General features: G+C 37.9%; 1 protein-coding gene across 1 annotated transcript in view; it reads left to right on the top strand.

The window, feature by feature from the left end:
• kcnq1.2 (potassium voltage-gated channel, KQT-like subfamily, member 1.2) overlaps nucleotides 1–18,632 on the top strand; it is a 291,253-nt gene extending 272,621 nt beyond the window's left edge. The window contains exon 18 of the mRNA XM_069192074.1: nucleotides 15,963–18,632. Coding sequence (XP_069048175.1) covers nucleotides 15,963–16,118 — 156 coding nt within the window. The 3' untranslated portion in view covers nucleotides 16,119–18,632. The remainder of the gene's footprint in view (nucleotides 1–15,962) is intronic.
• The last annotated feature ends 7,314 nt before the right edge of the window (nucleotides 18,633–25,946 follow it).

The following is a 25,946-nucleotide window of genomic DNA, read 5'->3' as shown; positions in this document are numbered from 1 at the left end:
TGTCTGTATACTTTCATGTAGGCACTCCAGCAATCCAATAGTCATTACTCAAAGAATTTAAGTTGCCAATGCGTGGAAGAAAACAAATTATTAAGAGGATGGTATTTGTAGTCCTCAGAACAAAGAGTTGCTATTAATGTCTTCAGACTCAAGGTTGGTCTTTCAAAATCCATAGCATGAATAAATTGAATATGTTATCCGGTCAGGCGGCACAGTGACAGAGTAGTCAGCATTACTGCCTCTCAGCGCAGGGGCACTGGGCTCAGTTCCTGGCCTACTATCTGTGTGGAGTTTGTATGTTATTCCTGTGTTCATGTGGGTTTCCTCTGAGGGCTCCAGTTTCCCATGATCTAAAAAACATACTGATATAGGTTAATTGGCCCTGGTGTGAGTGTGTGCCTGTGTTTTGTATCTGCCCTGTGATGGATAGGCATCCATGTCAAGGGTGTATTCCACCTTCCACTAATTACTAGCTCCAGGTCCCCCGTGACCCTGAATTGGAACATGCAGTTAGAAAATGGATGGTATTATCCAGTCTCACCTAAACCACCTGTACTAACCAGCAACTTGCTGAGTTTCGAAAAACATCACATTCTGTTGTAATTCAGTTCCCATTTGGAACAAGCATTTGTACGTATATATCTATCAAATGCTATCTATCAAATGATATATCTATCAATGAAACATTGTGTCTTTTCAGAATGGGATAAACCTATTACTTGTTCCTTTGCAGCCTACGCATGTTGACACAGCCGCCCACCTGAACTATCTATCAAAGTATTGTTTCTTTCCTTCTTGGCTCCCAGCTCAACCTCTTTACCCACATGTGATGTGCCCGTCTATTGAGCTTTTTATACTCCAAGCCCCACTGAGCTAACAGGAGGGTAGGCACTGAATGGAGCAGTGGACATCAGAATTAAGAGTCAGCAGGTGTCTGCGAAATGTCAGGAGTCACTCTCTGGCCAGGAACACAGGAGTCTGATTAATCCCAACCCCATCTACAGCAGCATTCAGCCTGTTTGAGGCTTTATTCATTATAAATCAATTGCTAGTTTCCCTGTAAAAAAAAAACATGATTTATTTTTCAAATTTGACTGGTAAACTTATGTTATCTTTACATGTTTAATCAAAGGGTAAATTTCCAGATTTTAACACTGGAGGCCAGTGGAAATACGCTGACTTTAAAATCTATCAGGCCAAAGAACTGTTTCATTATCTTAGTGGCAAAAGCTGAAGGCCTTGGATAGATTTCCTGTGCCTAACTGAACATAAGTTTTATTAAAACTAGTTGTCTACATGGCAGATACTATAAAACAGATTTTGTGCAGCATTTTCCCTATTGGACTCAAGGTACACGTCTGCAGCAAAAAATGTATGTGCTTATTTTTAATGTGTGGCACATGTATTTTATGAATAACATTTTCCATGGCACATTGCTCTCGGGATTTTAATAAGCATGAAATTACTAAAACCTTCTTGCTCAAAAATTGTTTTACATTGCTCTAAATTACAATCAACTTAAGCAGGCGTATACTTGTTTCTGCACAGCTGAGTAAAACCAATAGTAAAAAAAATAGTAAAATTAGTTTAAAAAAATGTCTGTTTCAGCATATACCAAAAAGTCTTCAACTTCAAGTATGAATGCTTTGCATATTTTGTATGTAACAGGTTTGGGGTTTATCTGGCTGCAAAATATGAAGACTCAGACCCTACAAACTGAAAATAATATCATGCCTGCATTTCACAACAACCAGAATATGTCAGCACTCTGTAATGAGCTATACAGTGCCCATAGAACATCTACACCCCCCTTGGACTTTTTCACATTTTATTGTGTTACAGCATGGAGCCATGATGTATTGAACTGAGAATGTTTGCCACTCATCCACACAAAGTACTCTATAATGTCAAAGTAAAAATAATCCAGACATTTTACTAAATTAATTAAAAATAATTGAATGCATAAGTATTCACCGCCCCAGTGAGCGGTAAGTATGTGTGTGAGTCTCTTTGGGTAAGTATCAGTGTTGCACATCAAGTCTGATGGGAGTCCATTTGTGAACAGCAATTTATAAGTCACTCCACAGATGCTCAGTTGGATTGAGGTCAAGGCTTTGACTGGGCCACTCCAGAACATTAACCTTTTTTGGTTAAGGGGGTGTAGACTTTCTATAGGTACTGTATTTCTGTTTTACATTTCACCTTCAGGTGAGGTCAAAGGTCATGCAGAAGATCATTTTTGCATTGGATATGTATGTGTTCCTAAGCATATTCCAGAGTAGTGCTGACATTTTTGCGCCTTATAAGGCTATATGACCCGGTTTGGCACGTGACCTTTGAGTGAAATCAAAGGTTATAGGAAAATATTTTCAATTACTGTGATCTTATGTTCACTCTGTGAAAAGTTATGAGAAGATTTCAAAGTTGAGTATTCCTATTTGTCCTCCATAGCAACCATGACTGTTTTTTACTTTCATTATGGACTGATCAAACATAGCTTTCTAGATTGAGAACAAATGGTCACCATGAGCCCATAAAATGTCAAGTCTCATATACTGTATAGTATGGGCTACAACATGTATCTGTGGTAGAAATGTGTGGGTTTATGAATTATCAGAGAAGAATAGTTGCCTATGGGATTTCAAATAAAATAAGCAAAATTGGTTTGTCATGATGAATAACAACTTTGACAGAATCAGGTTCTGTAGACTCCATTTGAAATGTATTCATATTCACAATATTGTACACAGGCTGCTGCATGTGTCTAAATGATCTCCTGCATGCTCTATTACTATAATATGGCTCACATGCTTCTCAGAGCACCCAAGGACTCAGATAGTTGCTCATATGGCTTGCCATCTGAAACATATGAAGTGACGTCTCCCTCCAAAGTACAATGAATCTCTTGCAGGTACATCCTGGTCAAAGTGAGCTGTCCAGGTTATGGTGCTAAAGCTCTGCTTGAAGCAAGCATGTATACCATTTGAGCCTTTTTGGAATCACAAATTTCCAACAGATTGAAAACTCTGTTGTCTCCAAAAGGTCTGGTCCTAGAGCACCACAAGGTCTACTGGTTTTTATTCCAATAAAGTGACAACTTTATTAAGTCAACTGTGAGCAAATAATCTTAGTTAAAAACATCTTCTGACTAGGATCTGTTTAGGATGCTAAATTGTTTAAAACTCTTGCTGGGGTTGGCTTTCCAGACCTATGAGTGAGTATCACCACTTAAGACTGTCGTTTTCAGAATTTCCTCAGCCTGACAAAACCTGTGCTTCTCTTGAGCACCGTAGGTGCATTTCATAGGGTCAGATAGTTTTTCTTTCTCCTTTCTTCCTTGTGGGCTGGTGATGGGAGGTTAAACTGAAATTGCACTTATCCAAATCAAACTAAGGAGTGAGGAGTGTGCATTGTCATATTCATCCACACACACCCAAAGACATAGTGATGCCATGTAGCTTATGTACCTATATTTGGAAACAGAACACCGCCTAGCCAGCAAGAAGTCAATTTTCCCTTCCACAGCTGTGTGTCCAAGGCGATATAACATAAAACAGGCTTTATTTGATTTAATGCTTCTTAGGAAATGGCAGTCTCCAATCAGGAAGGATCAGCTGGCACGCATGCCCTGGCACAGAGATTAGTGTCGTGCGGTCTTGGAATTTCATCAGCAGCATAGATATGCTTGGAGCAGCTGATAGCTGCAGGCAGAATGTATCTTGTGCATTTGCTTCTGGATCAAAATGTTAAACAAAGATGTCATTGAAAAGTGTAATTCTTTTGCAAAATGAATTTATTTTGGAGAAATTTGTAGTACTGACATAAACGGTATTTGGTATTCGCTGGAAATTATGGCAAACACCTTGTGTTTCAGGCAGATCTCGGGCTCACTAAAGACATCAGCAGGAGTGGCAGTCGTTAAAACCATGTTTTCATTTATCGGTAAAATGAAATGGTAGCACGAACATCTGGCTTCAACAAAATGTTGTAATGGAAGATGTATCTGAAACTAAACATCATATTTTACTTATTAAATTACTGAAAATGAATTGAAGCATTGATATTTGAATTCCAAAAAACAATTAATTGTGATGCAATAAATCTTGCAAAGCAGGTTTTCCATTCATTGCATATTAGGTCCTTTGTGGTTGTTGGAGCGTGTGTTTGTCTTACGTTCAGCATTGGAAAAATGAATCTAAATCCACTCTGTCCTAGAAATCAGGAACTGAAGACTAATTGTTTTCATTTCATTTAATAATTACATTTCATTTTACCTGTTATGCACCTGTTCATTCTAAGTCCCATACTGACCAGGAGAGAACAACACGTCCCTATTGTAAGGACATGACTGAAAGTGCTTGTGAGACTGTGTCAGGTATCAGCTTTTATGGCTGGCCCAGTGATTCCAGATCCGCAGGGGCCCTGAGTTCCTGACCTGGGATGCTATCTGTATGGAGTTTCTGTGTTCTTCCTGTGTTTCAGTGGGTTTCGTCCAAGTGCTCTGGTTTCCTCCCACAGTCCATGAACATGCTGGTAGGTTCATTGGCTACTGAGAAAACTGGCCATCAGTGGAAGGGTGTGTGTGCTCTGTGATGGACTGACGTCCTCTCCAGAGTGTATCCTGTCATGGTCCAATTGCTTGCCTTGATAGGCTCCAGCTAAATTGCGACCCTGAATTGGAAGATGTGGTTAGAAAATGGATGGATTGATGGGACAGCTTTTACTTTCAGTCTTCACTGAGTGCCTCTGGGAAAGAATGCCAGTACTGAAGTCTCCCAGCCACAAGTAACCATTATGAAATATGTTTTTTAAATAATGAGAATTGGACATTTCCTATACCCAACATATAAAAGCTTACTTAAATATCACCCCAGTCTCACGAATAATCACAGTAGAAGGCAGCATAAATCACTGACTGTATGGTGAAACATTCGAATCAGGAGCGAAGGATAACATTGTGGAAACAATGTAAATGTCTTAGAAAAACATTGACAAAAACATTGATAATTTGAGGAATAATCTAAATAAAAAAACTAAACTTTCCAACCTTAAACAATTTATAAGCAGCATTTATTTCAATTTAAAATTTGTGTAACAAACAGAACTAGTTTTTCTGAATCATAGCCTGGACATAGTATAAAGTTTCCATAGTGAAATGGCTTCTAAATAATATATTTCAAAGTTCTAACCAATAGCTAGTTCAACTGATGACAAAGCCTTTAGATAAAACCCCTTTAGTTTCTACGTAAAAATAATTATCTGTGAGCTCTATGTCCACAAATTTGGTATATTTTGTAGCAACTACATCTTTGTAAAAGTCATTTGGAGCATTTTAGTTAGTCTCCACTCCTGTCTTCCGTTTGACAAAAACATATACAGTGCAACAACACAAAATCATTTTCTTTTAACCAGCCCTTAATTTAGAATCAGGAAGGGTGGGAGAAAAATCTAACATACACATGTAGTTGGTAAAAACATAACATATCATACAAGGACAGCCCTAGCCACCCGAGGTGGATGGAAACAAATGTCAGTGAACAGCTGGAACAAGAAAAACAGTTTTATAATGGCACTCCTGTTGGACAGGCAACCACTAATGGTCTTTTCAGAAATGGTGGAGCTCTCAGTGTCTGCCAGTTTTCTTTGAACATTTACAAATAAAGAACATCCCTGGCCATCACCAGACATTGAATCCTCTTCTTCTGCCTTTTCAGACTTTTTCAACCACTGTAACGCTACATTTTTAAAAAATAACCAGAAAATGTATTTAAAAATAAAACTTATCCATTCCCCTTACTTTCAGTTTTCGGCAATACGAACTGTGCATGATGGGTTCTCATTTCAATTTCACAGGGTTGTCCTTCTGCTCTTTTATTGTAGCTCTGAAAGAAAGTGGGGATTTTCATTTGGAACTGTAAATTTCATTTATACTGCAAATACAATTTGCAGCCATCCTGTTAAAATAGAGCAGGAGCAACATAATATGAGGACAAGGGAAAGATATAAGATGCAGTCTCGTGAGCTCTATCTACTAGTTCTCCTGTCTGAAAAGGAACTCGTCCTACTCTTCTTTTAATTTACATCCATAATGTTGTAAATGTGGAGGTGGGGTGACATAGTGGTCAGTATTGCTGGCTCACAGTGGGTGGCTTTGTTCCTGGAGCTTGTATGTTTTCTCTCCATGTTTGTGTGGATTTCTGGCAGGTGCTCTGGTTTCCTCCCACAGTCCAAAGACATACTATAAGATTAATTGGCTTCTAAGAAATTTAGCCCCGGTATGAGTGTGTGTATTTTTATGTCCTGTGCGTGTCCTGCAATGGACTGGCGTCCCATCCAGGGTATATCCTGCCTTGCACTCTTTGCCTACTGATATAGGTATATTCGTGCTCCCCTGCGACCCTATTTCAGAGAGCAGTTAGGAAATTCATGGAAAATGCATGGATGGATGTTGTGAATGATTAAAGAAAAGAGGGAGCCACAGCTGTTACTGAAACAAATGTTGAAAAGGCAACTGGCTGTTATTTCCAGACCCTTTGAAAACCAAGAAAAGTGGTTGACCCCCTGCTTGTTTTCAAGTCTTCAGAGTGACTCTGAAGCCCACAATTCTTTCTGCTTAAGCTCACTGTTACCAAGAAAGGCAGGAAGATATTATTGTCACAAGGAGCTATAAGCTCTTGTGCAAAAAAAAAACTGATGACAAACAACAAAGGAAACTTAACCATTTATGGTTTGCTGTGTGCTGCCAGATGTGATATCTGTCAGTCAAACCCTCGGCTCAGTTCAGGCTCAGAATTTAGGTAGGCCACTGCCTACGTTCGGAGTGCAGCTGTGGCTTGCATGTCAAGACAGTGAACTGACACCTTGCAGTGCATTGAGGGAGTAGTTAAGTTGACAAATGGAACATTTATTTAGCTTTTCTTAAACAGAAAAGTGCCTTCTTGTATTCTTTGTGAATTAAAATTAAGACACTTTTTCAGTGGGTAAGTGAAGAGTTAAAATGGTTTCTGCGTAAAGTATTGTATATAACTGCAAGGTACTTGAATCACATAATCTCTGTGATCACCCATACAAGCTATGATATTAAAAAAGAATCAAAAGAAAGTTGTGAAATTCACTTATTACTGTGTTCCTTAGGTCGGGGATAAACGCTACAATGTGTTGTCAGATTTAACTTTCATCCTTCATTTGAAACTTATAGAACATTTGAGAGAGACTAATCCTTGAAACAAAACTTTAAATAACTGTTTTCTGATGGTTTGGCCACTCTTTCTTGTGGGTTTTATTCAGGAATCCGTAATTCACTTTCAGAAGCAGTCAGTGTCTCTCTTCAAATTTCAAACCAAGAGGATTTTAAATGAGTGTGTAAGGCCAGGAAAACATTCATTGCATACAATTTGCCAATATTGAATCACCAACAACTTTGAAGGAAACTAATAATGAGAAGCCAAAAGTTCCACAAGCTATAAAACACAATAAAAAATAAATTATAGATCTAATATATTTAATGTCATATGACATATTTTAACTCCTGTGTTCACTGTAGTTTATTTTTGGTTTCACTGGGTTATAATACATACAGTATAACTGTAAAATGCTGTAATCATTTGTCAAAAGTTTTTTTTTTTTAAATGCGTATTCTTTCCTTAAGGAAACATTTTCACAAAGTTACATTTCTGCCTTCAAATATTTTAAAGAAACAATTCTGTCTTCTGTTCTCCTGCCTTTGAACTATGATGGTTGAAAGCGTTTTTTAAGACAGTAACCAGCTCTGTGTCATGGGTATAATTTAGCACAGTTGTCACTCGCATGCTTTTGTTGTTGTTTTTTACACCACATAGGCCATTCAAAATAACTTTGACAAACCATAAGCTTAAATAAATAAATTCTGCATGTACTATGAAAATCCCTTACTGGGTCCTAAGTATGTCCTTTTCTTTTGGTCAACAAAACTCTGAATTGCCACTATAAAGAAGAAAAAAAAACTGTTTTGATTATTTGTTTGTCTAATGTTTTAGTGAAATTGAGCATGCTCTCCAACAGTGCTTCACAAGTAGTACTGTGGAACCCCACAGTATTGAAGCTCCTTCTGAAACTTGCTACGAAACAAAAGGCACTTTCAACACACACCCACTTACAGAGATTGGAAAGATGTGGTGTGCTACAAAGGAGCCAGGCTTTGGCTACAGTTTAATGGCACGTGGTCCTTGATACTTATCATGTGTGTCAGGTGCTCTTGGTTGGTTTTCTACTCTCTAAAACATACCCCCTCCCCTTTTTTCCCTTTGCAAATACAAAGAGCATATTGTATCTGCCAATTTTAAACTGAATCAAGTCTTCTGGGGAGAGATGATTCAAAAATAAGAATCCAATCCCATGTGTTGCAAGTTTTAAGTCAAATTACAAGCCAAAAACGTCAGCCATGTGGATATGTGTTTACTACACTCTCCTTCACTGGATCAGAATATACACACCAAGCCTGAATCCATTAGTTTGGAGCACGAAATTCTATTTTAATGGCATTCTAATGTAGTCTTGGCTTGCACTCCTAAAACATTTTCACTGTTTCTGGGCTCCCAAGAGCACCGTGCATTAAAGACCTCCACTTTGTCTTTACTACAGCTAAGCAAAAGGGCCAGCAGATGTTTTAGTGTCGTTAGTGCTTTTCCTTTTCATAAAAAGGAAACCACTGCTCTTTTACTAACCAAAGACCTTATTTTAGAGCCTTACAAAATGTTCCCTTTGAAAATTCTAAATTAAAAGAGTGAATTTCCCATATAGCTATTGTGTGAGATGTTTTTTTTTCTAGGCTACTAAGTGCATGGAGTACATTGTACATTGTCTATTGTTTTGGAATGCTGGGATACTCACTTTTACACAAAGGGAAACCAAAACAATAAGAAGTAATAGTCAGACGACATTCCACTCACCTGACCTGAATCACCAGTGCTTGCCATAAAAAGGAAGGGCAGCTGACAGGAGGGTAAACTAATTTTCAATAGTACGTTTCACGGGACAAATGAGAATATAATGTCAGAAAAAAAATTCAGAAATGATCTCCTGTAGAACGGAATCATGCTGCTTGTGTTCATAAAGTGCACAATTCCATCACAGTCCTTTTCAGGGTGAGGAATTTGGAAAATAATAATAAAACATGAGTTGGCTGTAAGCAATTTTAAATGCAGATGAACATAAGATTCTTAAAAAATAATGCTCTGACTTTAATGCTGGACCTTCATTTGTTCAAAGTAGGCTAGTTAATTGGGATTTAGGTGTGTAGGTATCATTGCTTGCCAAATAGTCATCAGGAAATTCAGATTATTGTTTTTATTGAATTTCTTCTAATACTTTTTAAATAATCAGTTTACCTATATTTTTCTAAACTCAAAGATCCCAGTGTTTTAACTAAAAAAATAACTTTAAATAATTTTCTCACGTATACTTACGTCACATGCAACAAATAGTTAAATTGGTCGGAATTGACATCCCTTTGCAAGCTTTGAACGACAGCAATCATACTTTTAAAATGCGTTAATCGGAGCTAAAATACCCTCACCCAAAATAATTCCACATTCATGACTTCCAACAGATGGCAGTGTGAATCATGCAAACAGCAAATCCCAGCCACAACCTTCATAACTCATATTGTATGTAGTCATAATTGTTTGTTGGTATAATGGAATCTCCAGTGGTTCCAATTAATTATTTTTGATGTGAATATCAGATTTATAGACAGAAAATCACATAATGCATATTCTAAATACAGTGGTGATACATCATTCCAGAAGTCTTCCAACTTAGCATTTTCATTTATTTCATTTTTTTGCACACTGTACCTTAATTTCAGAATACTAGAAAGAAAAGTTTGATTTTTTAACATTAAAAACCTCAGGACAGCATGACAATGTTGGGCTTCCTCACAGATCCTGAGGCTTGGGTTTCAAGCCTGTACTGGGACACCTTCTATGTGGAGCCCTTGTAACGCAGGCTGCAAGTCACTGTGACTATTGGAATAAGCTGCTTTCTGATTAAAGATGGATACATCAATCAAAACCTACCTCAAGAAGTCATTTTATTTGTCTTGTGAGCAGATATATAATTGTGTAATTCCAGGCCAGGTCACTGTGGAGTTTCTCTGAGACACTGAAGTAAGCAGTGCACTCAGGTCTAGAAGAACCTATACTGTACCTCTGGAAATGTGTCACAGTTGTCCATAACAATATCCATAAATTTATTCCCAGTTTTACATCCAAGGAAAAGGCCTTATACCTCCACTGGTATCCTCACCTAATAGTACTACACTGGGGTGTTTTGTGACTAGATTCCAGCTCCTTCTGGGACACTGCACAGACTGCAGGTAGAGTACAAAAATAAAGCAGCAGAAGCCAAAGTACAGCTTTTGGCACTCCAAAGTGGGCCTGTAGCACTGTCTTCCTCAGTGGCTTTTCACAGTTTGAACCTCAGCTTTTCTAAAATCCTAACTGTGTCTACCAGACCCAGATCCAGGCCTGCAGCACATCAGTGTGTTATTACACACGTATTATATTTTGTACTGAAGTTTGGCATAGTTTTGTTTGTGAGAGGAAGCCTAGTGGGAAATGACACTACACCAAAAGATAGTCATTCTTCTTATACTGTATACTTAACATCTGTGTAAAAAGATATCAACAACGACATGATTTTAAAAAAAGAAGCCAATCGAAGTACTGCAGCTAACTACTGCAGTAGTTTTACAAATTATGCTGGCAATCCCCAAAGCAAAAAATCTCCCATTGAGGTTTAAGTGAACTGTTCAACTCAATTTCAAATGCAAGCAGAAAATTGAGAAATTAGTTCTACTTCCAGGCAATGTGACTAATTGAGGTAGTGCACTATTTTGCTGAGGATTAAACCAAGAGTTTCTTTTGTTTCGGGACTGAAGTGTGCAAAAAAATAGATCCAATTTTAAAATGTGTTCACTGCCATCATCGTTATTGTCCTTCTCATTTCATTAGCATTCAAACATGCATGCAATAGAAATGCTGAAAAGCATGTTTGGTAAGGTTGATCTTTGCCAAAAACCCTTGAGGACAGTACAGAGATGTATTTAAAGCCCATTATACACAAAGAAGCTGCTCAGAGTCAGCGGCGATCTTTTCTGACAATGTTTTCTTAATTATAAATCAATAAATCTAGCATATTTATAATCTTTCTCGAGGCCACATACAGCAGATCGCCCAACAAACTCAAAAGTCAAAACAATCTCAACAGCTGACTGCAATAATCACCTCTACTGTTTATTATGGAGCTTTTCATGTTACATCTAGGGGCACTACACAATAAAACAAACACTATACAATAGAACAAATTAGTTATAAATTAAAACTTCATTTTTATATAGAGCCTTCAAACGGGGCTTCACAAAGCACTTTACAGGAAACAAAATACACAGTGGGAGGAGGTAGCAGAATTAAACAGTTACAGTGAGGGTTTGAACACAGAAGGAAAACAAAGGGGCAGACTCAGAAACAGTTAAATTAAAGCCCTTCCAACTCAAAATCAGGAGATTTTAAGTCCTGATTTGAAAGCACTCAGGAAAGGTGCCTATATAATATCCTTAGGGATAGAATTCCAGAGTACCAGGAAATAACAGCAGAAAGCCCTATCAACAGTGGAGTGTAGATGGGCTTGGAGGACAGACAGGAGACCACATTAAGATGAACAAAGGTTGTGAGGTCAGGAGTAGGACAATAGTAATTCAGACAGGTACTGAGGTCCCGAGCCATGTAGAGCCTTATAGGTGAGCATGAGGATTTTGAAATTGAAATGAAACCCGATAGGAAGCCAGTGCATGCACTCCAGGACAGGAGTAATGTGATCACCTTCACTAGACCTGATTGGGATACTGGCTGCCATACTGGACCTACTGAAGTATGTTAAATGTGGATTGAGATACCGCAGCGAGTAGGATGTTACAATATACACACTGCCATGAAATACAAGCATTTTAGGCTGTGGTGTTTAAATACTGAAGAAAGGCATGCCATCGCGTTATTTGATTGAACGCTTTATATCTCTACTCTGGGTTAATCTGTGTGCCTAAAGACTTTCCCTAGATAACTTTAATTTTGGACCTAAACACTTGGCATAAATATTCATTATTTCATGTCATCGTCAGTGTGCTAATATTCACGAAGGGCTGGGCACTTAGTGGCACTTAGGTGGAGACCTCACAAAAGGTGTTTCCTCTAAATGCTTAAACACTGAATTTCAGGATGTAAAAGCACCTGAAAGCAAGCCAGGAAATGGAGATTTCTGCTTTATTTCATATTGCTGGTAATGATGGTTTCGGGGTGTTAAGGATTTTTGATAAGGCATTCATTGACTTCTGCCTCTCCCAGATCAATCACAGTATGCAATGCTATATTTTCTAATTTTGCATAGTCAGATGAAGCTAGCCAGTATTACCAAGACATCTGTTGAGACTGTAGTGTTTGATTAGTAATAAATTACAGTTACACAACTATTGTGGTTTAGGTTTTAGTGTTATTTTCTGGGTTATTTAGTATATGTGCCAGTCCTGTTGTTCGCAGACAGATAAGGAATGTTGGGGGTGGGAGAGTATGGCTGCCATAGCAACGTAACCTCTGGGCCATTTGCTTATGAGCAGCTGACAGTTCACCTGTCCTCCTATCACATGTCTACAGTACATGCTGCTGCAGGCGTAATATTTCACAGCTATATGGTACATTCAAATTAAATCAGACCAATAACTGAATAAAGTTTCTTTAAGGTGTATGAAACTCTATATGGTACATAAAGCATGGTACATTCAAATGAAATCAGACCAATAACTGAATAAAGTTTCTTTAATGTGTATGAAACCTGCTGGAGAGCCTTACCCACCTAAGACAGTTTGTAATGCAAACATTGAAGTACAGGTGTTTTGTTTTGTTCTTTTATTGCTTTTCACACATCTACAAAGACTACAAAGAGGAAAGGACTCTGTATCGACTCAAACTCAGGGCAGCACAAGACTGAAATACAGACGATCTTTATATTTCCTTAACTAATGCTGTAGCTCCGGATTTTCGTTGAATAACACACACAATTTCTCTGTTGGTTTTTGCAAATATTTTACATTGTTTGTAGTCCTTTCCTTATGAGACAAAGCTCTTTTAACAGCTTCTGTTTTATTGTCTGGGCTAGCCCAATGTCTGATGGTAAAAGAAAGTGATTGTAATCAAAGCACACTGTGAGTTATCATTGCCTTGGTGACTGGAGAGCATTCAGTTCTCATTTTCCGTATATTGACATGAAAATCCTGCTTCTCCTTCAACTTTTAAGGAATGAATATCTCATATGTGACTATGATCCTTGCCGTTTTGCCAAAAGGTTATGGTTGAGTGTTATTGGGATACTGGCTGCCATACTGGACCTACTGAAGTTTGTTAAATGTGGATTGAGATACCGTGATAAAAGTAGCACTTTTGGATGTATCCAAAAATTGCACTTTTGTGGACTCTTAGATCCATGCATCCTTGAAATGACCATTGATATGGAAACTCAAATGAAGGAAATCCTCTAGTTTCCTGCAATACTTAATTGTCGGAAAATAACAAGCAAACAGCCATGTTTCCCCACTTCCTGATTGGTTTAAGCATGGGTTTTGAGGATTGGAGTGTTCTACCAAACCCGTTTTCTGTAGATGTTATGCTGCAAATCCGTATTGCTGTATACTAGTGTTTTAGTGACTTGGACATTAAATTAATGCCCTGATCAATTGAACAATCTGGGATTGACTCTAGGATCTCCACCATAGGACAGATCTGACCCGACACCAAGTACTTGCGTAACAGTGAAAACAAAGAAGCTTCTATCCATTTTCCTATCCATAGTCATCGATAACCAAACCAAACCAAACCAATCTTTGACAAAAATGGCAATTATTTCAAATTCTCTTGTCTCCTAGTTTTGCTACTACATTCACTGCTCTTACAGTAAAGCTCACTATCAATACTACATCTAATAGTAAATGTAATAATAGTCCACTTCTTCTACTAACATCACAGGACAGAGAATCTACAGTATAACCCCTACAGTCACATTATATTCTCAAATACATATATCACTTAAAAAGTACTAACTTAGTTATTACAGTGCCCACGTTCATCAGAACTAGATTTGTCTACATTTTTTGTTTCTTTTAAAAAACACAGCTTTAGGTACCTACTGATGCAGCAACACTGTAAAAGATCTTACACTGTGATACCTCATACCTCATATTCTGTCTGACATTTCAAGAGCCGAGAAATCGTGCAATTCCATTTTACAGTTAAATGTAGGCGTTAGTGAGACGCACAGTGAATGACATATTAGCCTGCTGAAGATCCTGCAGCTTGTTTCGATTATTTTTTCTTGTAAAGCACAAAGAGGAAGGGTTACAAAAGAAAATAAAAAAAATTGTCTGGAATTTAACGTTCAAATTCAAATAGCAGAAATGACCTTCGGGCTTTGAGGTGAACACGTGATTAACACAGGAGTCCCGTTGTATAATATTTTAATTCCATTTTGTCCAAGATTATTCATCCATCCATTTTCTTACAGGTTTATCTAAGACAAAGTTACCAGAGAGCCTTGGACAAGTGCAAGGCAAGATACACACTAGATAGGATGCCAGTCAATCCCAGGGCACACACAGACACAGACACTCACACCGGGGCCACATTTTCCATAAGCTAATTAAACCAACCAGTACAGTATGTCTTTGGACTGTGGAGGAAACCCATATGAACAAAAGGAGAACATTCAAAGTTCACACAGCAGCCCAAGACCTGAACCTTGGACTCTAGCACTGCAAGGCAGCAATGTTAGCCACTGTGCCACCACGCTCTCCCTCCAAAGAAGATAACTGTAAATTTTAAGTATGGCTAGCAAAATGTTGTTTTGCCATCCTTTTGTAATGCGAGACAATAATCGTTGAATATTGTACCCTTTTATGATAAAGACACTGCCTGTTAAATTTGGCATTACATCACTTTGCAGTTTGAAATGTGACTGCCATGTGCAATTATATAGTCCTGAAGGCTGAAGCTGGCTGAAGATCAGCAAAAGATGTGAGGTTTCAGTACAACTGATGTAACAGGTCCCAAGACAGTGGTAGTTTGAATTTTGAACCTCCGTTTTACCATAATGCTGTTATGAGGTCACAAGAATAATGCCTAATAAGTTTGGAATTTATTAGCCAGATAGTTTTTGTTTGCAGTTTGCATTTCACATAATTTTGAAAAGGATATCCAATATGTTGCAAGGCCACTGTTATAGGACCCAATACTATACTGTAAAAAGCCATTGTTCTTCGGATGAGACGTAAAACTGACGTCATTAAAGACCACAGGGCGTTTCTCGAAAAGAGTGGGGGGTGTTACACAGGAGTCCTGGCCAAATTTCCCCCTGGCCTTTTTCAATCATGGCCTCCTAATAATGTCCATCTATGAACTGGCTTCGTCACTGTGTTCTCCTCCCCACTGATAGCTGTTGTGTGGTGAGTGTACTGGCACACTATGGCTGCCATCTCCATTATCCAGGTGGGGCTACAGAGTGGCAGTAGTGGAGGAGAGTCCCATTTGCTTGTAGAGCTCCTTGAGTGGAGTGTCCAGACAAGTGTTATTTAAGCATAAGGATAATTATTATTTTATATCAAGAATGTAATGGCTTGTGTGTTCCAGAATGCCTGCTTAGTATGAAACGAGCTGTTTCAAAAGTCATAAATTAAAATCCTTAAAATCAATGGTTGGCACTGCTTGGAAACCTAATAATAAATAAGCCATCTAGAAAGTTGTAACATTGAAGGCTATTTCAGTATACTTATAAGTATAATAGTTGCAATGATTACAGCATTTTCCTCTAGCTTCAGGACTTTTTAAGTTTCTATACATATCATAAATGTACAGTATGTAGTTACAGATTGTTTTTTTTTAAATAAGGTCACACAGATGGACCAGAAGGTAGAGGACATCCTGAAGATCTTGATGGAGCAGTTCAAGCCACAGCCAGAGCTACTACAGAAGCCCAGTACTCCAGTCAGCTCCAGGTTGTCAGTTATGAAGCGTATGGGATGCACTTTTGATGATGGCCAGTGATCACACTGGGCCTCCCTCCTCAACGGCTGCTGTTTAATCCTCCAGGTGACACCTACTGAAGGAAGAAAGCCTCCAGTTCCTCCAAAGTATGTTTCACTATGAGCGCAAAGAACTCTGCCTCGTCAACAGCAATTGTGAAATCGCAACACTCTTAAAATGAAACTAGGCTGTTTCTAATTAAAGAGAATTCCAAGAGCAACACTTGCACAGCGACCAAAGAACACCTCAATAAGACGATTTGCATTTTTGTTTTTCTTTCTTTTTCTTTCTGTCTTTCTGAGGAATGGACAAATAAAAAAATCTCTAACTGGATTGAAAGTGTTTTTTTTCTATCATAGGGCATTGTATTAAACTTTCTCAGAGTCTCTTGAATGTGGTTAACAGATGTTTAGCTTATGCCCCATGTGGAAGTGGCATATTTTAAACATTTCATTCTGAAATGTATAGTTGAAAAAAAAACGTGTTTTTTAAATTATTTCTGAAAGCCATTTATTACAAATTTGTGAAGGTATGGGAACTTCTCTGGAGGGTGTTCAAAATATTTTGCTCGAGACCAAGAAAAAAGTTGTTGTTAAAGATTAAAGATGCAAATTTAGTAGTAATGTAGTGCTGAAACGGTCATTTTTTATCATTTACAAAAAAGATATATAACCCTGTGTTCCTATGAAACCTTGGTATAAGTTTGATTTAATAAAGGAATAGGCCATTTTTTTGCCAGTGATTTTGTCAATGAAGAGAGTTTTTTTCACAAAACAGTTTGTAAAATCATGATCTCATTGTTTCCAAGGTAATTATGTCCTGGGGGTTGATTTCAATAATATTAGTCATTAAAAACAGTTTTAACTAAATTGTTAAGCTCATACTGAGCCAGAAAGGTATCCAATTGAAGAACTAATAAGGAAGTTGAATGTTAAAATTCACAGCTCCGAAATATTTCAGACTTTAGACTCTGCTGAAAACTTTGGCACTGTTGAAAAAAACAGCAATTCTTTTTATGGTTATTTGAAGCTGTCACTATCGTTATCACAGTGCTCATATGGCAGAAATGTAACAAAATGCCATCCTTAAAACTCAATATAGTAATGAAAATGAGTCGTAGGACATTATGCTGTTGATTTATGGCTCAGCTTGAACTAATAAAAATAGCAAACCAGCCATGTCAGAGACTGATAAAGCATTCCAGGTAAATAAAGAGGAACAGTGAGAGTTATGGTTAATGGGTTTATTGCTATTATTTTCAGTAGAACATTCTGATGAATAAATACAAAGCGACTAAATGAACTTTGCCCCCAAAAACAGACCTGTCACAAATGGTAGAGGTTTACACAAAAAACGTCACTAAACCTTGGTGTGTCTGAGCCCGCACCTTTATGTGCTTGGTGTAAGGTTCCAGTTCGATAATTTTATTTATCAACAGTGCTCAAGATCATGGAGCAGGAATCTGTGTAGAAAAGTACATGAAGATCAAGGAAACAACACAGTTCCTCTGAGTTCATCTGTACCAGTGAAGTACCAGTGAGTCCATCAGTGCTGTTCCCATTGAGCTTGGCCATAACAAAGCAAAATGCTTTGACCATTACGACTACTTATGTCATTATGTTATTATTTATGTTAAATCAAAAATGAATCTGGTCATAATTAATTACCAAAGCTTAAAAGAGTTCAGTTGTCCTACATTGTCTGCTCAGAATTCTAAAGCCCAAGACTTTGTAAAGTCCTAAGACCCAAGAATTTTAAAGGCCAAATAATACAATTACTGTAGTATGGTATTCTATATTTTGTGTTGATTGCCATGAATAAAACAAATAAAATGTAAAATACTGCAATGAGATTAAATGTTGGAAAAGAAAAAGTGAAGAACAAGTCCAAGATTCAATCTGTCTATATGTCCATTCATTTTCCCATTCAGTGCTTCGGTCAAATACACAAGTAATCTGTTCATAGAATAATGAAACTCTAAAAATGGAATAAAGAAACCTGTTTTACAAGTATCAATGCATTACTTACTGTAATTGTTGGCCAGTAACCATTCCTGAAATCTGAGAGAAGCATTTCACTGATATGTGAAAACATCTCTCACAAAAGCACATAAACACTTGTCACTAGTAGTCCATTAGGCATGTGTGAAATGTCTGATGTGTGATGCAAGAAAATATGTCTCTTATTTTTTATTACATTCTTAAAATGTATTTTAATTCTGAGGGTGAAGAAGTGAAGCTCTCTGGATATGTAGAAATAAATTATTAGATGACTAATAAGCATGCAAATGTTGTTAGAAATGGGTAAGAAATTAAATATGTCCACTTGGTCATTTGTACAGTTTTTTAAGTGATGTAAATAATGTTGCCTTATATAAATGGTTGAAAGGTATCTCACAAATTTTAATCATTTTTTGTTGTCGATTGCTAGACAAATATAGCTGTAAAGCTGTCATGGAGAAAGCACAAACAAACCAGATTTCTAGGCTTTAAAACAGTCACAAAATATATGTACAGTGCATTTATTGCTTACTGAACAATTATGTAAATAAAATAAAATGACAAATTGCCTACTGTTTATGAAAATGTTTTCTTCCATGACTCAGCACAGCACTTGAACAGGGCTCTCTCTTGATTTCCTACATTTGTGTGGCATTATAAAAAAGTGACTTAAACTAAACACTTTTTCTGGTTTTGCACTGTTTCAAGGTAAACAAATATTCTTTTTCCATCATTTTTGTGCCAGTGAACTGCAGAAAAAAAATGCACAAAATACACGGTTGTGTCAAGCAGACGTTACAGTGGTAACTCTTTCAAAATACAATAACCTAATTCTGTTTGAACATAATCTGTTTAACTATTAGGTTAACGGAAGGGAATATGTACTGTATCGTTATCCATATTCACTGAGCCCACTTTCTTTGTATAGTAAATGCAGATAGGACCTCACATATTGAAGAACAGTACATCATTCTGCATTGACAGCATAACTTTGTTGACCATATGTTCAACAAGTTACATTTGCCTTCCCAAGAAGCATGTTAAAGTAATTAAATAAATTTAATGAGGAATAACACCCAATAAGAAACAAGCAGGACTCCAAAACCTCCAATGCTGAAAGACAAAATGAGAGGAACTTGCAGTCACTAGGAAATAACGAGCTGGGAAGTTTTCCCTGGGGGACCGTATTCTTCGAGCACTGACATGAATGCTGTTTATGGATGTGAAAGTAAATTCTGATGTATGTGTGGTATGCCTCTGAAGACCGGTGACAAGGGTGCTCTATATGTTATTGGGAAAGCCTTAAAGAGTGGTTGAGGAGGCTGCAAAGACCTGTCCAAAGACCAGCAAATTGTTCTGTAGAGAAACCAGACTTTTTGCTCACAACTATGAAAGAGGAACCATTACTGTGCCATGGGTCTGTGTTTTATCTCTTCTGTTCGTGACTTTTTGTGACCCAGCTTTCAGTTTATTGGTCAATCCACGAACTCATCCTCATCTATTGTCCTCACCTCACATATTGGGTAGCGACTGAAAGAATGAGATTGCAGGTACAAGTGGTGGAAATTAAGTTTCTCTGTAGGGCTGCTCGGCTTACTCTCCGTGACAGGGTGAGGACGTTAGCAATCTTTGAGGACTACGGAAAAGAGGATCAAGAGGATCCAGTTGAGGTGGTTCAAGGCCACAGGTGAAGACTCCTCCCAAGCACAGCTCTCTAAGAAAAGGCTCCAGATTCCATCCCAAGACACGCTAGAGGGATTATACTTTTCAGATGGTCTGGGTGCGCCTGGAAATCTCCCAGGAGGAACTGAAGGCTGTTGCTGGGGAAAGAGAAGTCTGGTCTGCCCTGCTACCACCATGACCCTCACCAGGAGTAAGTATTCTTAATTGAAAGCCATAAAAGAACAGTGACAAATTTCATGATTAACCTGGCACATGGTCAACCTTCATTGATGATGCGGATGACTATAAGGTCATCTGAATGACTGAGAACAGCTTTATTTCCAGTTGTGGCAACAAAAAACGGTACCTATGATAATTGGGTAGAATTAGAATACAGCAGAAAACCACCGAACCCAAATATGTAACCTAGATTAATTGTTCTCGAATGTTTTGGACCAAGTACCACCCCCGATCAAACCAAAGCATCAAAGTACCACCTCCAAGTCATCATCTCATAGGAACCACAGAAAATCTCAATGACCAACATGATCACCAGATTCTGAGTGAGCATTTTAGTGATCTGACACTGGTGGCTTGTAGAACCCCTCAGGCTTCTAAGATGTATCAGGTTATCCTCTTTCGGAGAAGCCCACTCAGTCCCAAAAACCAGTCACCGAGGTATTAGTCCCCAAAAGATCTTCAGCTTGTCTGCTCACATTGAACAGCTCTTCAGTCCTCTATTCCACTGAGAGAGCTGGAACAGATGTGTTTCTGATGATCTCCCAAATTCTCATCCTTTCAAAATATAACTCTTTCCTTTCGTTCTGTGGTACCCCTGGCACACTCAGTCAGGTTCTCCCCTCCAATGCCAGTCTTCCCTTTACCATTCTTACTCCAGGACCCTTGGCACACTCAGTTGGGCTTACAAGTTCCCTGTCTCTTCAAAGACTTGCTGGTACACCTTCTCCTTGGTGCCCAGTTTCCAACAATAAATGCCATTAATCTACTCCACTATGAAGACTATAGAGGACTAATTTATTCTACAATACACAGTTACTACATATTAAATTGTATAGATGAGGTTAGATGAGATTCAGATTTATGATAAAACTTCTTCCCTTTCTGGTCTCCCCCCTCCATCATGTATCTTTTGTTTGCATGACATCAAATCCCCTGAAGCTAACTAGTGAAAAACAGAACTTTTCTTAGTGGGCAGCAAATTTCAGCTGGAAAAAACTCAAGGGCTTCACAGTAATGGTGGATGGCTTCTCCATTCACTTGTGAGCCACAGCTAGGAATCTGGGAGTCACACTTGATCCTCTCCTGTCTTTTGAGACTCATGCGAAGAAATTGATTATGACATCTTTCTTTCACCTTAGAAATATTGCCTGACATTTTTTCTGTCAATGTCCAAGTGTCTGATTCATGCATTTATAACATCAGGCCTTGATTTCTATGGGCTCCCTAACTCTCTTCCCAACAAGTTGCAGTATGTTCACAACTAGCAGCTAGACTGTTAATTCACACCAGACCCTGGCAGCATATCACTCCTACACTTAAGTCTCTACATTGGTTGCCTAAAGAGTGATGTATTCAATATAAGATCTTTTTACTGACTTTCAAGGCTCTTAACAATTTGGCTTCATCATACATCTCTGACCTCCTCCATGTTTACACTCCCCCCCCATAGGCTCTGGTCAGCTGAGGCTGGTCCTCTGCTCACAGACATTTGATGACCATGCCTTTTCTGGTGTTGCTGCAGTGCTATGGGATGACCCTCCTCTTGAAATCCAAAATCGAAAAATTCCCTTTATACCAAGGTCAGATTACCAGACATCTGTAAAAACCTGTATGCTCTTGATTATGTTTTTCTTCTTTTACTTTTAGCGTACTTTTTATCTTTTTCTTTACTCACAACGTACAGTGTTCTTGGGTTTGGAAAGATGCTTTATTAAGAAGAAGATAATAATAATAAATAATATAATGACAACACATATTATATTAAGTATTATTTTTATTACTACTACTACTCTGGTCATATCAATCACTAGTTTAAAACCACTGCAAAACAAATACTTGCAAGCCTCTTCTACAGCACTCTGAAATCTATTTTTTATGATTAGGATTAGGATTATAGTCTAGATGCTGATATTAAATCACAAGAGTCAGATATCAACTCCTGTGCTATCTAAACTCTCTGTTGTTATTCTTTTCTTAATTCTCTCCCTGAATTGCAAAAGCTTAGACACAGTTCCCATGGCCTGTATCATGTTATACTGTTATACTGGTATACTGATCACTGCTACTGCTGAGTAGCCAATTAAGCACAGGGCCGATCTGCTGAACGCTTTTCTGCCTGTGGAATTCCATTCCACAGGAGTCCAATCAGTCAATCCAGGCAGGTGTGTCCAATTTACTCCAGTGACGGAAGAGGCTTTAACTAAGATAGGTAAAAACTCAGAATGTTGGAGTTCTACAAATTAATGACCTTGATAATAGTTTTCAAAGCTATGTGTGTCTGTAAAAGTTGTAGGCCTTCTGAAGATGACAACTCTACAGGTAAATCCAGTTCTCCAAATATAAATGCCACAAAAGTGCAGTGAAGTGAATGCTACAAATGTGATGGGAGTGTCTGATGAGACAAGCTCAAAATGAGTGAGATTTTAAACAATTGGAACTGTGGAATGATTAGTATATGAAGGTTAAGTTGGTCAGCCAGGAGAAGGGCTCCTTTATTTCTGTGTGTGATTTTAGATGACAAGAAGGTGGAATGTTATAAATGAATGAGGTTAAGCATATCCTGAGGCATGTAGGCAGAAACGTTGGACTTGAGAATCTTTCCTTACTGTGTAAGGACCAGGTATTATATCCATTTTAATAAGGACACCCAATTGGTTGTAAAACAAAGATTGGAGTTGATTAGGTTTTTGTGAGGGAGTGCATGGAAAATCGGTTGAAAGTAGTTGAAGAAAGTGGAATTTCTAGTTATTCTAGATGAACCAGTAGGTGTTCACTAAAGGGATAAACTCTGTGCATGGCATTAAACATTTAATACTAGGAATGGGAAAGATGCTGGGGGTTAATGGGTTAATTATCATAGTTTTTTACTTGAAGAATTGCAGATGATCCAATGGGGCCAATATAGTAAAAGGAGAAAAATAGCAGAATCAAGGGAAATGATAATTAAGCAGCTGTTTACTTGGGCCATAAACCTTGTTTATGGAATGAAGGTTGGAGGTTAGATAGAGGATGGGAAAGCAAAACTGTACACAGAGTAGATAATAAGTGACGATAAGATCAGAGTGAAATGGTAATTCAGTGGAAAAGTCAGGAATATTTATCAGGTTAGAGAAATGAACCAGCACTTATCTGTGATTTGGGATATAAATTGACAAATTGAGAGGTGGAAGGATGGCAGTGACGTGCAAAGTATGAAACTACAGATGCTGTGGAAACTGGACAAAAAAAAACACTTGAAACAGAAAGATCAAGAATGAAGTTTATGCACTGTATCGGGGAAACTGAGCACCCATAGAGATGCTGAAAGGGACAATTCTTTGTGGGGGAAAAAAGTGGTGAAAGGTTGATAGATCTGAGCATGACCGGGAGAGGGCCACTATCAACAGCTTTAGTTTGAAAGGAGCTGATGGTGGGAATACAAATATAGTTGGAAAGCCTGTTTTAAGTAGATAGTATTACAACATGGAGAACCTTCACTGTGCTGTGCTGGACTGTGAACATTTTGTAGGAAAATAGTCAGAAAATGGTGAACAATATGTAAGACACCTAATGACTTAACCAGAGACGGAGAGAGCAAATATATTTGTGAAATGAGGATGAAATGGCTTCAGTAGGATGGGATTTTCTTTGTGCAGAGCTTGAAAGTGACGAGCAGAAAAAAGCATTGCAAGTGTACTTGGTAGGAGAAGGTAATTGACGGGTGATAAAAGTTCCACACCCACAACATTGTTTCTTTTCTCCTCTTTTCTGCATGGAATAAACCTTTAACTTGTTCCTTTGCAGCCTACGCATACTGACACAGCTCCCTACGTGAACTACTTATTGACAGGTGATGCTGAGTGCTGGAGAAATAATTGACCATTTTTAAATGGTTATTTTGATTGAGAGCTACAATTTCTAGAAAATGAGTCACTGAACCATTTTTCCTAGAAGATATCACCAGTCTATCACAGGCCATACACACATACGCACTCAGAGAGAACTTTAAGGTACAACTTAACCTCATCAGCATGTCTTTGGAAGGTAGGAGGAAACGTGTATCTGCAAAAAAAAACTAAGCCTAGGAAGAAGGTGCCCCAAACTGGAACTGAACTCGGAATAATATTGTTTTTATTGGGGTTTCTAAATTCTAAGTAAAACTACAAAAGACCTGAAAATATGTTCAGTTTCCTCTTGATAAGGAGGATCTTTGAAAACCTTGGCAAATCTGTCATTAGGTAAAACAACTCAGATGAATGTATTCAGTTCATATTCATTTATTAAATATAAAGTTCTCAACAATACAGAATTAATAATTAAATCACAATTTCACACTGTTGAGTGTAATAAATGAATAAATATATTGGTGGATATGTGGTGTACTATATACATACTGTATAGGCCAGGTGAATATTACCCCTTGGGTATGGGATAATCAGGCACTATAATAAAATAAATTTTAATAGACAATAAAGCTAAGAATACAAAAAAACATTAGACATGAAAGAAAGACAATCTCCTTGGTATCCAAGGCCTATTGTTTGCCTCCTATCCAGACAACGGGAGAAAATTCAGTGGAGAGCTTGGTTTATATCCAGCATGGTGTAGTGTCTCCCACTAGTGTGGACAAGGCAGTTATGTAATTTGCTAGACAGATTTTATTTTTAACACGGCAGCTTACAACATGTAAATGGTGGTGAGAGATGGGGCTTCCTTAACACGTGGTGATAAATCATTCCAGAATTTAGGAATCCTCTACCACCTGCCTTCTGTTTGAAATGTTTTTTGTAGAATTTCAGATCACCTGCAAAATTTTAGGGTATTCTAGTTGCAACACGTGGATTTTTTTTTTGATGGTGCTAATAACTCCAGCAATAAGCAGTACCTGACGGTCTTTACCCATCTGGCCTCCTCTTCTCCTTAACTAAATATTTAATATCAGCATGTGCCGAAACAAAAACTGACAACAATTTTAAGTTGATGCTAAAACCTGACAAAATCTGGTTTATTTAAACAAATTACTTTCTGCGGTTCTCCACTTGTATTTCCACATGATATCACAGATTTGCTCACACAAGCGTTTGTTTTCTGACGATATAAAAAGAGCTGCAGGAAAGCGGCACAGATCCAAATTATCTTGTGGAAATAAGATTTCTTTCCAAACAGCCTTCCACATTGCCAGTCATTCTTTGCACAGGATCCAAGGTGAGAGGACACAATCTTTGATAATATGACGGCACCAATGTGATTTAAGTTCAAACACATTATGAAAAAGGACCCTACCATAAGCCATTTTGCAATGCAGAATATTCAAATCTAAATGTAAACAGTTCAGAGCAATTTGTGCAGCAGTGACTAAGCCAGAACCACATTGAGCTGTTATATTATTAGAATTTCACTTTATAGTTACTTAACTACTTAATCTTATTTACTTAAATGATTAGAGCTTCTCATAATGAATTGATCATTTAAATGCTCCATTCATGCGGTTGCAGGGAAGATTGAAATTCTAGTGTGATCTTCTGCTTGCATTACTGTACCATGCTGTTTTTGTCTGTGTTGACAGTCTTTGTGTCTGTAGTTAGTGGATTTATTGTGATGCCCCGGTTGGATGTGGAGTAACAGGATCTGTGAAAATAAGCAGGCTTAAGAAAACAAACACGTAAACACAGCCAAAAGGTACAAACCAAGTGCTCTTTATTTACTCTGTGAAGGGAAATAAGCCAATCAAACAAAATTCTAGGTTCTCTTTGAGCTTTTGCTAGGCTCCATGTCCCTCTCTATCAAAACTGGGTACTGTAGCTAAGCTGCTTAACCGTTTTCCAAAACGGGTCCCTCCAACACTTTCACAAAATGCAATCTCTCTCTAAGACTCTAAATCAACACGCAGTTTCTCAAAAAATATCTGCCCTCAAGACACAAGCTTTATCAAGCTTTGCACAGTTTCTTGGTCAGTCACTCATTCTTC

This window comes from Lepisosteus oculatus, chromosome 7 (assembly GCF_040954835.1).
Source record: "Lepisosteus oculatus isolate fLepOcu1 chromosome 7, fLepOcu1.hap2, whole genome shotgun sequence".
Taxonomy (NCBI): Eukaryota; Metazoa; Chordata; class Actinopteri; order Semionotiformes; family Lepisosteidae; genus Lepisosteus; species Lepisosteus oculatus.
This window is presented reverse-complemented; position numbering and strand designations above follow the sequence as displayed.